Source organism: Xiphophorus hellerii, chromosome 2 (genome assembly GCF_003331165.1).
Source record: "Xiphophorus hellerii strain 12219 chromosome 2, Xiphophorus_hellerii-4.1, whole genome shotgun sequence".
In the NCBI taxonomy this organism is placed as follows: Eukaryota; Metazoa; Chordata; class Actinopteri; order Cyprinodontiformes; family Poeciliidae; genus Xiphophorus; species Xiphophorus hellerii.
In genome coordinates, this window is record NC_045673.1 from 3901875 (window position 1) to 3915300 (window position 13426).

Sequence of the window (13426 nt, forward strand, 5' to 3'; positions counted from 1 at the left end):
GAAAGGAAGCAGAGAAAGGATACAAGGAAGCCAGGGCAGAAGAAAGTGTACAAGGAAAGAAGAAGGGGAGGAATGACAGTAGGACACAAGGAGCAAAGAAGGTAGAAAAGAAAGAAGGAAGTACAATAGGAAGGAATTAACTGAAATAAGAGAGAAAGGACTCAAGGAGCAAAAGGCGAGGAAGGACAGACCAAAGGAAAGATAAGAAAATAGCGGTAGGAGACAAGTGTGAAAAAAATGGTTAGGGGACAGAAAATAAGAGGAGGAAAGGATATAGGACACAAGGAGTGAAGGAGGTAAACAGGAAAACAGAAACTGTACAAGGAAGGAATTCAAGGAGCAAAAGGCGAGGAAGGACGGACAAAAAGCAACAAATAAAAGACAACACTACTAATCTACTAAATTAAGGAACCCAGAAAACAAAAATCATTTGAAAATTTTCCTGTTTTCATTTTTGTGACTGAATCTGTGCAGAAAATTAAACCTTAAATCCTGAAATTAATTTAAAAAAAAAAAAAAAACATCCCACTGATTGGATGCTGATCAATAAATCAGTTTATTACAACATGACAGTTGCAGGGAGCGCCGTCGTTCTGTCACACACTCTCACAAATCTGTCTGTAAACACAGAATATTTCAACATCTGAGACAGAAAGAAGTTTCCTCTGATGATAAAACACATCAAACGTAAAATCCTACAGTGAGTCCTAAAGGGGCCTCTCTTCTTCGCTCCACAGCTGTCAGTCTCTGTTCCCTCAGCCAATAGCACAGCCTGCAGTCGCTGTGGTTCAGGGGGGGTCGGCTTAAACTGCGTGAGACGTGATCGAGGGAAGGAGTCACATTTCAGAGCCACATTGACGAAAAAACATGAAATGATGCACAGATCAGGTAGAGATTTAGGGCTGAACTTTGTCTGGAGACAAAGAGAAACAGTTAAACTCACAGCTGGGAGAGGAACGGAGTGAACACACCTCTACAAGCTGCAGCAGGTAACTCAAGATTTCAGCAAAATCTTTCACATGCGGATACAAGAACCTAAACTGGGACAGATAATCCCAGCGGATTAATTCTTGGAGAAAACAACAACAGCCACTGAAAAATTAAAGATGGCTGCGAATTTTCAAGATGATCGAAGAATTTCCAGATATCTAAAAATGGCAGCCATCTTGAAAAATGTAATACGTTCATGAAGGAAAATTTACTTTTGCACTAAATTTGAAAATATTTAAACCATTAGTCACTGAAAAATTAAAGATGGCTGCCACTTTTCAAGACAATCATCAAGGAAAATTTGTTTTTGTACTAAAGTTGCAAATATTTAACAGCCATTGTGGAAAATTCAAGATGGCTGTAATTTCTCAAAATGTTTGTCAAGGAAAATGTATTTTTGCATTAAATTTGTAATACTCCATCCATTTGTCATTGAAAAATCTACGATGGCTGCCATTTTTCAAGATGGCTGTCAAAGAAAATGTGCAAATTTTCCGTGACATTTTCCGGTCATTTTGAACAATTTTATATGGCTGCCATTTTTTTAAGATAGACATCAAGAAAAATTTATTTTTGCACTAAATTTGCAAATATTAAATAATGGTAGCCATCTTGATAGTTCAAGATGGCTGCCATATTTCTGCTGCAAGCAAATTTTAATGCTTGTATCCACAGTTGAAGGATTTTTACAGTGAAGTGCAGCTATGGAGCTGCAGCTGAACGCTTCGCTTAGTGTTTCTGTGGGTGGGTGAGTGTGTGTCTATCTGTAGGCCCTGTTGTGCCGCGGATACGGCGACATGATTGCGTCCACGCTACCTTCGCTGTCCGAGCTGCTGTCGGAGTCGCTGCTGCCGGAGTACGCGCACAGCCCCGGTAAGACGCCGACGCACACGGCCGCCGACGGCAGATGCAGCATGCCGTGGGCGGCCGACGGCGGCGTCTTTGCCGTGAGGCCGGGGACGGCTCGGCGGTCCTCAACTTCCCTGCTTCCTCCGTCCTGCTCTGGACAGGAAAACAGTCACAATCAGCACAGCCGTTTACTCCAAGAAGATTGATAAAAACTGAGAAAATTTGAAGAAAAAGTTTGATTCAGACACAAAATATCCACAATGTTTTGGGGGAAACGAAACGCTCCTTCATTCATTTGAGGTTTTTTGAGAACATTTTACTGTTTTTACAAGAGAACGATACAAAAAATAGTTTCCTTCCTTTCTCGTCTCCTTTCTTAGATCATCCATCCTTCTTCAAATCTGAGTCATTATGTCTTTTTTTCCGAATGATTTCTTCTTCTGCATCTTTGCTGCTAAAAACCAAAACATTTATTTTTCTGTTTCAGACCGATGCCCACCTGCGAGTCTGTCTCCAATTCCTCTCGTGTTCTCCACCCTCGGCTTCTTGCCGCCGTCTGACGACTGCGAGGAGCTGAGAGGAAGAGAAGAGGCTTCACAAACGGTTTCCATGGTTTCCAAACTCATCACACAAAAAATACAGCAAAAAATTTTTTAAAGAACGTAAAGAAAAACCCGCAGTTTGACGCCATTTTTGGGAAAGAAATAAAGAAAGGAGGAGGGGAAAAAGGAAAGAGAGAAGCCTCCCAACCCCAAGGAGAAACTACGACTGATTTATCATGGAAAATTATGGAAAATCCTGTTCAAATTATCTTTACTTTCCTGGAATTTGAATCGTGAAAATTTTAGAAATTTTAAATCAGGATTATTCACAAAGAAAAAAGTAAACTAGTTGAAATCCCTTCTTTCCTTTTCCCCCTCATATGTTCATTTATCTTTAGAAATCCTGACTTTTTATCTATTAAAACAAGAAAAAACTAATATTAAGAACCAAATCTTTTCCACTCAGTTTTCTATTTTCCAGGAGTAATTTTCATGTTTCAGTAAAACCATTGAAGAACTTCGTACCTGCGTCTCTTCACAGCTCCCACTAATAAATGAGCCTGAGACAGGTGGCTGGTCTTTGGCTCCGCCCCCGACTGTTTAGGCCCCGCCTTCTTTTCTGACTCTCTCCGACTCTCTGCGGATGCTGACGCTTGCTTGACCAGAGCGCTGTGACGGTGGAGAGTTACGGAGATCAAACAGGGATAGATCAAATTTATTTCAAATACGTTTAAAATTCCAGCCTAAACTTTTTCCTTCCACTCAACCTTCTGTGAATATTCCTGCATGTAGTGCTCTGTATGCAGGCTTTTTTAGTAATGACCTGTTGTCGCTTCTTCAGCAGACAGCTGACCAAGACTGAGAACATTTAAAGGTGCAGGAAACATTTTAATTAAAGAGTTAATTAGCTGATTAGGGTGTGACACCACGAGGTCCACATATTTAACTTTTCCTCATTATTTACATTTTTTAAAGCAGAATTTTAGGCGTTCATTATCCCTAACCTATAATAATTAAGTTTCAAAAAATAATAATAAAGGCTGGAAATATCTAAATTTGTATGATGGATATAGATTATATACGAATTTAAGTTACTGAAATGAAAACAAATCGTAGTTTTTTTATAATCTAATATTTTGAGATGAAGGTTTATGACAATAAAAGTCGTATGAGAACTAAGTACTGAAATTACAAGAATAAAGTTGCAATGAAAGAGAATAAAGTTGTTAAAATACCAGAATAATGTTGTGATAACAGAAGTAAAAAAGTCATAATTGCACTAGAATAAAGTCGTAATATGAGAATAGTCATCATAGTATGAGAAAAAAAAGTAATAAAAACACCAGATTACCAAAATATAAAAAAAAAACATCAGTGTTACGAGAACAAGGTTGAAAAAAATCTAAGAATAAATCGTGATAATTTGAGAATGTCATAATATTACGACAACAAAAGGCGTAATGATACAAAAAATATGAGAATAAAATGAAGATTGTTGAACATTTTGAGAAATGAAACTTAGATATTGGTTTTACAAATAGAAATACTAATTTATAAGACATCAGCATCAAATTATTGTCAGTAGCAAGACTTCTTGAAAACAACTGAATCCATTTTAACATCCTTCTGCAACTTTAAAATCACAAAATGATAAATAACAACATTAATAATAATAAAAAAGAGTTAAATCTGTGGAGGATATTCGGTATTCCAACAGCTCCTGCTTTTCCTCGTCCCTGCGTTGCTTCTCCACCAGGACCTGCTGCCGGGAAACCTCGTCCAGGAAACTGGTCTCGTCCTCGTCCAGTCCCCTCACCATGTTTCCTGTCAGCGTACGGCAAGACAGAAACGGCATTAATCTGAGACATCCAAAAATGAACAGTGACTTCTGTCTACGGGGTTCGTTCACTTTTCCAACAGTAAAAATCAAACATTTTTCAGGCATTTTCAAGGTAAGCTTTTAAACATTTCCAGCACCGCACCTTGGAGATAAAAACAACATACATAAACTAAAAAAATACAGTTTCAATTCACTGTTATACATCATTTGTTACCATTACTATGACTGTAGCGTGATAGTATTCTGTATTCTACAGCAGGGACAACATTAACTAAAATAAAACTAATTTTATGTTTTCAAATGTCTCTCACACACCCTTTACACTTGATTGGTCAAAGAACAAAAACATTTATTTAACAAAAGAAAATCCTCCAATTTCAACAATGTTGTTTAATACTATATAAATGTCAACCTTTATTTCAATTACACACATTAATCAATAATTGAGAAATTAGTGTTAATAAATATTCACTACATTGAGACAATCTAAATATGTGTTAAGGTAAATTACCTTCCTGCTAAACTTAAATGCAAAAACAAAATATACAAAGAAAGTTACCAAGAAAAATATTCTCACTAAGTTTTCCGGCGCTTAGCAAAGAGAAATAATTCTTGAAATTCCAACACACCTGAAATTAGTAGCAGTTATTGCCAGCGGTGGGCAGAGTTGACCAAAGACTTAGTTTCACTGTATTGTAATTTGCTAAGCAAGTGATTTTAGCTTTCCGCTAATCAGAAAACTAAAAAATTCAAGATGGTCGTCGAGGAAAATTTACCAATATTTATCACAGATGAATATTTCTGGTGTCAAATCATACACAATTGGACCCACAAAATATCATACTTATTGATAAATGTTAACATTTTCAAGATGGCCAGTTGCCAGTTGTCATGGAAAAAAAAATTTTCCTCCAAAATTGTCCATTAGCTGAATGTGTTTGGTGCTCAATCAAAGCGTACACATTTTAAAACATAGAAATTCGATATGTTTCGTTTCTCTGGTGGACACTTTTCCAAATGGTTGTAATGAAGAATTTCTGTTAGCGCTAAAATCTACAGTGGTTATTGCACAAGTTAGGTTCACTAACGGCTAATTCGCTAAACAAGAGTCTTAGCTAAGTTAACGCTAAATCACTAATCATTTTTCAGAAGATTACTGGATGCTAACGCTAAACACAAAATTAGCAGAATCTAAGGCTAACAATTAAGAATGTAGCTACACTTCCATTTACCTTAAAATTATGCAAATTAGAATTATGAAAATAAATTTCCTCATTGGAAATGCGGCCATTTTGAAAAAGCTCCCGTTATTGATAAACAAATGTTTTTGTTTTCTTTAAATCTAGGATGAGGTGGTTTTTCAGTTCTATCGAAATGACTGTATTTCGTAAAAACTACAGACTTTTGTGGCATCGCCCGAGTCATGTGATCAACAACCGGATGTTACTAATGGGGAAAAAGATGAAGGAGTTGACAGGAAGTGGTAGGAGGATGATGGCTCATTTTCAGCAGCTGATTTTGCTTCACATTATTACTTACAAATTGTATGAATAGGATGGCCAAAGTCATAAAGTTAATCAAAGTTATCAAAATGGGTAACATTTTATAGCAATAATTAGTTATAAACGCTCAGAAATGGCAGGCAAGATGGCCGCCATCCTGAAATTAAAGTAAAAAATAAACAAAATGAGCGGTGACCATACAAATGTTTATGCTTTTATCCACACTTTAATGATTTTTACAGTAAAATGCTGGAGTATATTGGGAATAAAAGGACCTACTGAACTTCAACTGCTCCTCAAATTCCTGCTGTTTCTTCTCCTTCTGCTCCTGCAGCCGGTCATACAGGCAGCGGGAGTCGTACTCCTCCTCCGGGACCTCTGGTGAGCACACAGACACAAACGTGTGTTAAAACGGGCCAGAGTCGGCCGGATCCGAGTCTTCTGGATGCTCCGCGCCCACCCTCCGGGTCGTCGGGCTTCCGGACTTTCTCCCATTCCTCCTGCCTCTTCTTCCTCCTCTCGTCGAGCTCCGACTCAGACACAAACTTCCTGCTGAGGTCGACGCCCGTCGCTTCTCCCCCGGCCATCGGAGCGACCCTAAAGACAGCGGGACACGTTTAGCTGCGAGTACGACGAAGTTTTAAGGGAAATTAGATATTTTTGTATATATGTTTTTTTTAAAAGAAGCAATGTTACCATGTAACCATAATGGATATTAGAGAGACTAAAAATATAATCAAAATGATTAACTTTAGGAGGAAGTCCGAAGAGGGAAAAAACTCAACTTTTTTTTTCTGTTTTTGGGATGCTTTTTGTATTTGTTGCACCACTCTGACATGGGATTTAAATGTATTAATACTTTATTTATTTATCTATGTATTTCTTATTTTATTTTTTTAAAAAGAAAAGAAAATATTTCTGAGAAAAAAATTTTTATTCCACTGATGTAATGTTTTCCTAATTTTCTCTGCAATATTTTATTTTATATTTAAATTTGTTTTTCAGTGGATTAACTGATGGTAATGTGTCCTAGTTTTTAGCTGCAAAATGTTTATTTATTTTTTAGATTTTTAACCTTAAATATATATATATATATATATATATATATATATATATATATTACCTTAAATTGTTTTGTATAATATACCACTCTTTTACAAACGTACTCTTCCTGGTCAAATTAAGGTTATAGAAAGGAAAATAAAATATTTTTTTTCTCCACTTTACAGAAGCACCAGTTATGTTGATAGTAAATCACTTTATTTTTGCCACGTTGTAAATAGGTCTGCTGAGAAGCGGCAGCTCCAATCTTGCTAAACCGTTCTCTCAAACTTTTATCTGCTGCTGAAAAAAATACAATACATTTACATTGTGTAACTGTCAGCCTCTAGTTGTATTTGCATAGTTACTCATGAACTTTGTCCAGATTGACTGCTATAAATTCTGTTGCTACATTCAATCAATATATTTCCATAGCACTAAATGTCCAGTAATAACCAGAACAGATGGTACAAAACAGCTTAAGTTACATTCAGTGTAAGGTAGAGTTTCAAGCCTCTTCTGAGAGTTAAAATTGATCTTTATTTGTAATCAAGAAGAATGCAGTTTATAGACCTAATCAAGGTCTTAAGGAACAAAATGTCTGAGTCCCAGCCAGAATAATTATTAACACACACGCTGAAGGGTGCAGCTTTGCATATTTATGATAACCGCAACCTTCCCAAAACAATCCTTCATTATACATTTCTTTCTCCCTCTGTTAAAATAGCCATGTAAGACTGAATAAACCATATTCCTACTTAGTCAGAGGAAGGTCTAGACTTCATTAAAAGTAATAAATAACTATTGAAATAACAAAATATCTGCACTTTAGTTTCAAGGCAGAATATTCTTTGATTTATACATTATTTCTGGTATTTTTATATATGCATGAGTGCTATACATTTTAAAGAATTAAATAAAAAGTTTATTAACTGGTTCATATGCTACTAAATTTCTCTTTTGTAACCTAACCACTACATCAATATTTGTTTTATTCACATTGCATATTTCTGAATAATGTAGCAGACAGAAAATCCCCATATAAATGGTTTGTATATAAATACAAACCATTTATATTTATTAAGTATTTTTATCTTAAGCAATATTCCAATGGATTTTACTATTGTGTCTTCTATACTCAATGTGAGGCTTCTAAGTCTATTGTCTAAACTTATACATAAAATCTTGTCTTATAAATTCTTTTGATTTCAACTCTATTTATATGAAACTTTAAATTACTGTGGATTTTTCACTAAATACAACTAGTATTACAGGGTTATTAACTGATGATTGTAGGAAATAATAGGTAGAGATGTATATTCAATAAGTCAGGGAAATACCAAAGAAGTATTTTGAAATTAAGCCATTTTTTGTGATTATTTTGCAAGTTTTCATTTAAATTGTAGACAAAACAATCCTCATTTTTGACACAACTCCTCTGTGAATATGGGCTTTGCCCCCAGGCTTTGCCTGTTCTTGACCGTCCCTGTTTAAAATATTCAGATAAATGTTATTAAATGAAAGTTTATCACACCGATTAAAGCTTTCAGAGTGATATGTGTTAACGTGGCATCTGTCAAGGTGTGTAAAGATAATCTGAATTTAGTTCAGATGGAGCGAGACACAAGCTAATGTTAGCTCCATTAGCTTCTTGCAGCTATCAGCGACTCAAAACCGGCAGTACGTCTGACTGTCAGGTGCTAAACATGCACAACCTCGGAGTAATTATTCGGCTGGTTTATATTAGCTGAATTAATTGTTTAATCTCCAAAACTTACCGAGTTTACGGCTAGCGGTTAACAACCTGCTCTTATTTATCACCGCCTGGTGTTACGCTGAAAAAGGTCCGACAACCAACTCATTAGTTCTGACCTAAACTGTAATTTTACGTTCTGATCAACCACCAGTGACGGTTGCTGTCAAAAATAGACGAGTACACGTTTGTTAAAAAATGTTTTAGTTTCTTCTCGTGTTTTAAATTATACAAATAAAGTCATAGGCCAAGACAACCGAAATAAAGTGAAAGGTTTTCACATATTTCAAGACAGGCAACTCATTCGGATACAATTCTACGCCTATGACAGTAGGAGGCGCTGTTTCTTTCGAAACCACTAATATATCCACATATTTCTGCCGCCACAGAACAGAAATAGATGAGCAACGTAAACAAAAATAAACATATATATATATATATAAAAAATTCCCTTCTCACCCACCGCGGGTGGTTCTTATCCTCTGAGCTCGGGTCCTCTACCAGAGGCCTGGGAGCTTGAGGGTCCTGCGCAGTATCTTGGCTGTGCCAAGGACTGCACATTTCTGGACTGAGATGTCTGATGTTGTTCCTGGGATCTGTTGTAGCCATTGGTCCAGTTTGGGGGTGACTGCCCCGAGGGCCCCGATGACCACAGGCACCACTGTGGTCTTCACCTTCCAGGCCCTCTCCAGTTCCTCCCTGAGGCCCTGGTATTTCTCTAGTTTCTCGTGCTCCTTTTTCCTGATGTTGCAGTCGCTTGGTATTGCTACATCTACCACAACGGCTTTCCTCTGTTGTTTATCCACTACGACAATGTCTGGTTGGTTCGCCATTACCATTATTATATATATATATATATATATATAAAGCTTGTTCATTTCTATGAATATAATTTTATTATTTCTATCACTGTGATTCTTCTATGATTTCTATAACTTATGACATGGGGAAAATGTCTTGAATGAAAAAATCTGACAGTGCAACTAATAATTTCTTTTATTAATATTAAGGAATTATTTACCTAAAACAAGCTCCTATATCTTGCTGAAAATTAACTTGGGATCTGGTTTTGTCTTGTTTCAAGTATACAATGATATTTGAACTAGAAACTAGACCAGCATGGTAATATTTTGTGTTTTTCAGTGTATATCCCTAAATTTCAACATATTTATTGCTGAAGCTAATTTGTCTGGCAGATTATTTTGCCTATAATAAGACATAAGTGAATTAATCTGCCAGAGAAATTAGTTTTTTTTACTCAATAGTAAGGAATTATTGACTTCAAACAAGCTCCTAAATTTGACTGAAATGCTATTTGTAACTTAGTTTTGTTTTATTTCAAGAGCACTAACAAAAATGTTTGGTAAGATTTTGTGTTTTTACTCTGATGAATGAATTTCACTTTCTGATTTTCTAGATGTATCTGTATATTTGGACCTTTGAAAAACTGTGAACAATCAAATAAGTCAGACACAGGCTGCTTTGTTTTGAATTTAAGTTTCAACATTTTATTTATTTGTTGTTTCATTGTGCTTCAACGAAGCTGAACTGTGAAGTCCCACTGGGACAAAACATCTACAGTAAAAAAAACACCAGTCTCATGATGAAAATCAATGCAAACAAATAATATAAATAATTCCAACAAATATTATTATTATAACAAAAGTACACAATAGCTTTTTTTTTGATGAAACATCATCAGTTGTAGAATCGGGTATTTAATACCCTCCATTAGCTGCACTATGCAGAGCTTCACACTAGTTTTAAGAGAGACCAACCCATCATAGCTTGGATAAATAAATAGATAATAAATATGTCCTCAGAACCTCGTAGAGGTGGTGCTGCCTTGAGCTCCAAGTCCGCAGGAGTTGCTGGGATTGGGGGTCAGCGTGATGAGGACGGCCTTACGCAGGTGCACCCCATAATCACGTCCCGTCTCTCCAGCTTCAGCTTGTACCCGCCTTTCTTACATTTTTCCCTCTTCATGAACACCCAGGAGCCGATCACCGGAGCTGAGTTGTAGTCCTGGTTGTCTATCACCGTGCCGTTTCTGGACATGATGCAGCCCTTGCACAGGCAGACGGCCTGGGTGTACGTTTGGGGGTAAAACTCAGTGTTGCTTACTATCCTGTGGATGGAAGAAGACGACTCAGTGAGACTTAAACACAAACTTTAAAGGGTAAACTTGACATTTATTACATAAAGCTACTCTTAAAGCAGTATTTAACTTTTATAAAGAATCTGTTCTTTACAACTTTGCTGTCGGTTAAATTTGTTGATGCTTATTATCAAGGTACTGCAAACATAAGGTGTTAATATAGCATAACTCGTCATGATTTAAAGCACAATACACAGCAAAACCGCATCTTACCATGCATAAACTAAACCAAAAGTACAAGTAAGTGTGTTCAGAATAGTGCAAATATTTTGAATACACTTAAAATCAGACGAAACTAGCTTGCAAGTAACTTTTCAGTGGGAGTCAAACATGAAAGCAACACTTTTACTCCAGTTATTAATGTAAAGATAAAATAAAGAAAAGTGCAGAGTTTGGGGGGCATTAGGGAAAGATTTGCCCATGGACACTGTTAATGCAAAGAACGCCCCTGAAGAATAAAACAGCCAGTTAAAGTTAAACCTGAATAATAATGGTGAGAAGCACATTTATCTACCCAATAATATGATATATAAACTAACAAAGTAGGACAGTTTGTCTTTTTTGTTGTTCCTTAAATACATAAAGGAACAATTAATTTGATTCATTGTCCGAGCAATGCAATAAATTCCTATCTTTAATCGCCTCTGAATATCTGATATTTTTCACCTGTCACAAAGTTTGCGCGCTTTACTTTGACTTGGCTGCCGGAACTTTCCATTCCGATATGAACCCAAAGTCAGAATCTAAGAAAAACAACGTTTCTTCTGTCTCATCGGCAAGATTTTACTAATATTATTATTATTAGATGCAATTACGCGAACGTAAAAGGAAGTTTAACTTATTTTAATCTGAGGGGCGTAAAGAAAAGAAAAGAAAAAAAGGCACAAATAGAGAAATTAAAGATCGTATTAGCGTGGAAGTGGGAAATTTTCTGAGTTAAAGTCTAACTGGGAAATCATCCGGAGTTTCCATCAGTCTGTCAACATCCAGTTTGGATTTTCTTTTCTCTCTCTCTCTTTTTATTTATTTATCGCAATCAGCTTCTGTTTCCTTCACAGTTACAATAAACAAGTAAGAATAAAACAGAGGAATATTTTTGCGTTTTGAATTAAAGCCTCTACTCACTCGTATTTCCAGGGAGACAGGGAGCGATCCTCCAAGGGCTCCAAGGCGGGCTTCTTGAAGAGCTCCAGCGGGCAGCCGGGGGAAAAGTTGGGGGAGGGCGTCATGTCCGGGGGACGTGGGAACTTCTTCAGCTTCTTCAGCGCCTTCTTCTCCACTTCGGCCTCATTATAGCAACGATGCATCGTCACGGACGCGGCGCACAGCGCCAGGATGAAGATCTGTAGAGAGGAGAGGGAGGGTGAGAATGATGATGATGATGGAGGATGATGATGATGATGATGGAGGATGATGAAGGAGAAGGAGGGGGTGAGAGATTCCCATCACTCACCTGCGCTAGTTTCATGTTCTTTTGCAGACTTTTACTCAAGCAGATGGTTTAATCTCTGTGATAAATCCTGGTTGTAATCTGCGCCTGGGCATTCTCATCTTAAATCTGCTCGCGCTCCGCCCCGCTTGCGCCTGATTGGACGGGAGGAGGGAAAAGCGGAGGGGGAAACACCGGCAGCATGAGGAAATGGAAACGCTCCCAGACTTCCTCTTTCCCAAATGAACCAAGAGAGAGAGAGAGGGAGAGACACGCACAATTAAAAGTATAATTAAAAATAAAAACAAGCCTGTCCAGGTAACCGGAAGTTGCCCCCCCTCTGACCCAGAGTGACGATGACCTCACCTGCTGCTGCAGAAGGTTTTAAAGCCAGTCAAATATGACTGCAAGTAAATGATGATGATGATAAAAATCAAATGAAGACGAATTAGCAATGCCAATGTACAAAATCTTACCAGGTATGTTTGGTTTAGTTAGTGCAAATGTCTTCGTAAACTTGAAATAAGACAAAACTAACTTACAGGTAACTTTTCAGGAAAAGATAGCAGCTTAATGTTGATGGAAAGTTACTAGTTCCACTGGCAGATCACACTCAAAGTGATACATCTCAAACATTTCATTATGAATTACATGTTGTAGTGCAAACCAGCATTTTATCTGGTCTTAAAAATCCTTTTGTTATTAGACACTTAGTTAATTTTTTTGTCTCTTCAGACATTCCTCACAGGTTCTGACATACAAACCTCTGACTAAGATTTAAGAATATTTCACAGAAACATGTCAAGTATGATTAGAAGTAGATATAATAAGTTTCTGCTATAAAAACAATTTTTATTATTGGTCTAAATTTACTCTTCACCTTTTATAGAAAAGAAAAACTTAACTTTGGCTTTTTGTTAGACTTTAGACAAAACAAATAAAAACTAACAGAACTAAATGTGTGCATTTCAATAGATTATTGATATTTGTGATATTTGAGTTTCACTTTTTAAATAGGAAATTGGCCCCTAATGAGATTTAGTTTGGGACCGCAGATCATTTTGGACCGGCCCTGAGCGTGTTAGTAAGAAAAAAATAACTTCTAACGGGAATAAATAATCTTAATTCCCACTTTTTCTCCATTTTATCTCACATATTGTACGGCAATATACTGTCTCTTTAAAATCTTTTCTTGTCCAAACGAGATATAATTGAGATTTTTATTTGAAACAGGAAGAGATAGTTTATGTTCCCCATTTTATTGAACAAATCTTCCCTGACACTGCAAGGTAACCAGATCCGCCATGCTGTTTGGACAGAAC

The 13426-nt window shown here is 36.7% G+C and overlaps 2 protein-coding genes across 3 annotated transcripts; both read right to left on the reverse strand.

Moving 5' to 3' along the window:
* Window positions 1–535: 535 nt before the first annotated feature.
* Window positions 536–8650, reverse strand: psme3ip1 (proteasome activator subunit 3 interacting protein 1). 2 transcript variants are annotated; one of them, XM_032580844.1, is made up of 8 exons: window positions 8543–8650; window positions 6184–6320; window positions 6003–6101; window positions 4084–4205; window positions 2907–3052; window positions 2339–2412; window positions 1807–1992; window positions 536–808 (listed from the first exon to the last, which is right to left on the reverse strand). In XM_032580844.1, exons 2-8 carry the CDS (start codon window positions 6308–6310, stop codon window positions 804–806), a joined length of 759 nt encoding a protein of 252 aa, XP_032436735.1. In that variant the 5' UTR covers window positions 6311–6320; window positions 8543–8650; the 3' UTR covers window positions 536–803. The 2 variants fall into 2 exon arrangements, with proteins under 2 accessions (XP_032436735.1, XP_032436727.1); XM_032580836.1 differs by having other exon boundaries at window positions 536–1992.
* Window positions 8651–10171: 1521 nt separating this feature from the next.
* On the reverse strand, window positions 10172–12847 carry il17c (interleukin 17c). Its single transcript, XM_032579306.1, has 3 exons — window positions 12129–12847; window positions 11801–12018; window positions 10172–10645 (listed from the first exon to the last, which is right to left on the reverse strand). Exons 1-3 carry the CDS (start codon window positions 12141–12143, stop codon window positions 10402–10404), a joined length of 477 nt encoding a protein of 158 aa, XP_032435197.1. The 5' UTR covers window positions 12144–12847; the 3' UTR covers window positions 10172–10401.
* Window positions 12848–13426: the final 579 nt, after the last annotated feature.

Coding starts and splice junctions, on each gene's coding strand:
- psme3ip1 (XM_032580836.1), bottom strand. CDS start 6,310: ATGGCCGGGGGAGAAGCGACGGGCGTCGACCTCAGCAGGAAGTTTGTG. Junction 4,206..6,002: donor TGAGGAGCAGTTGAAGTTCA/GTAGGTCCTTTT, acceptor GTACGCTGACAG/GAAACATGGTGAGGGGACTG. Junction 1,993..2,338: donor AATTGGAGACAGACTCGCAG/GTGGGCATCGGT, acceptor TTTCCTGTCCAG/AGCAGGACGGAGGAAGCAGG.
- il17c (XM_032579306.1), bottom strand. Junction 10,646..11,800: donor CTGTCTCCCTGGAAATACGA/GTGAGTAGAGGC, acceptor TTCCATCCACAG/GATAGTAAGCAACACTGAGT.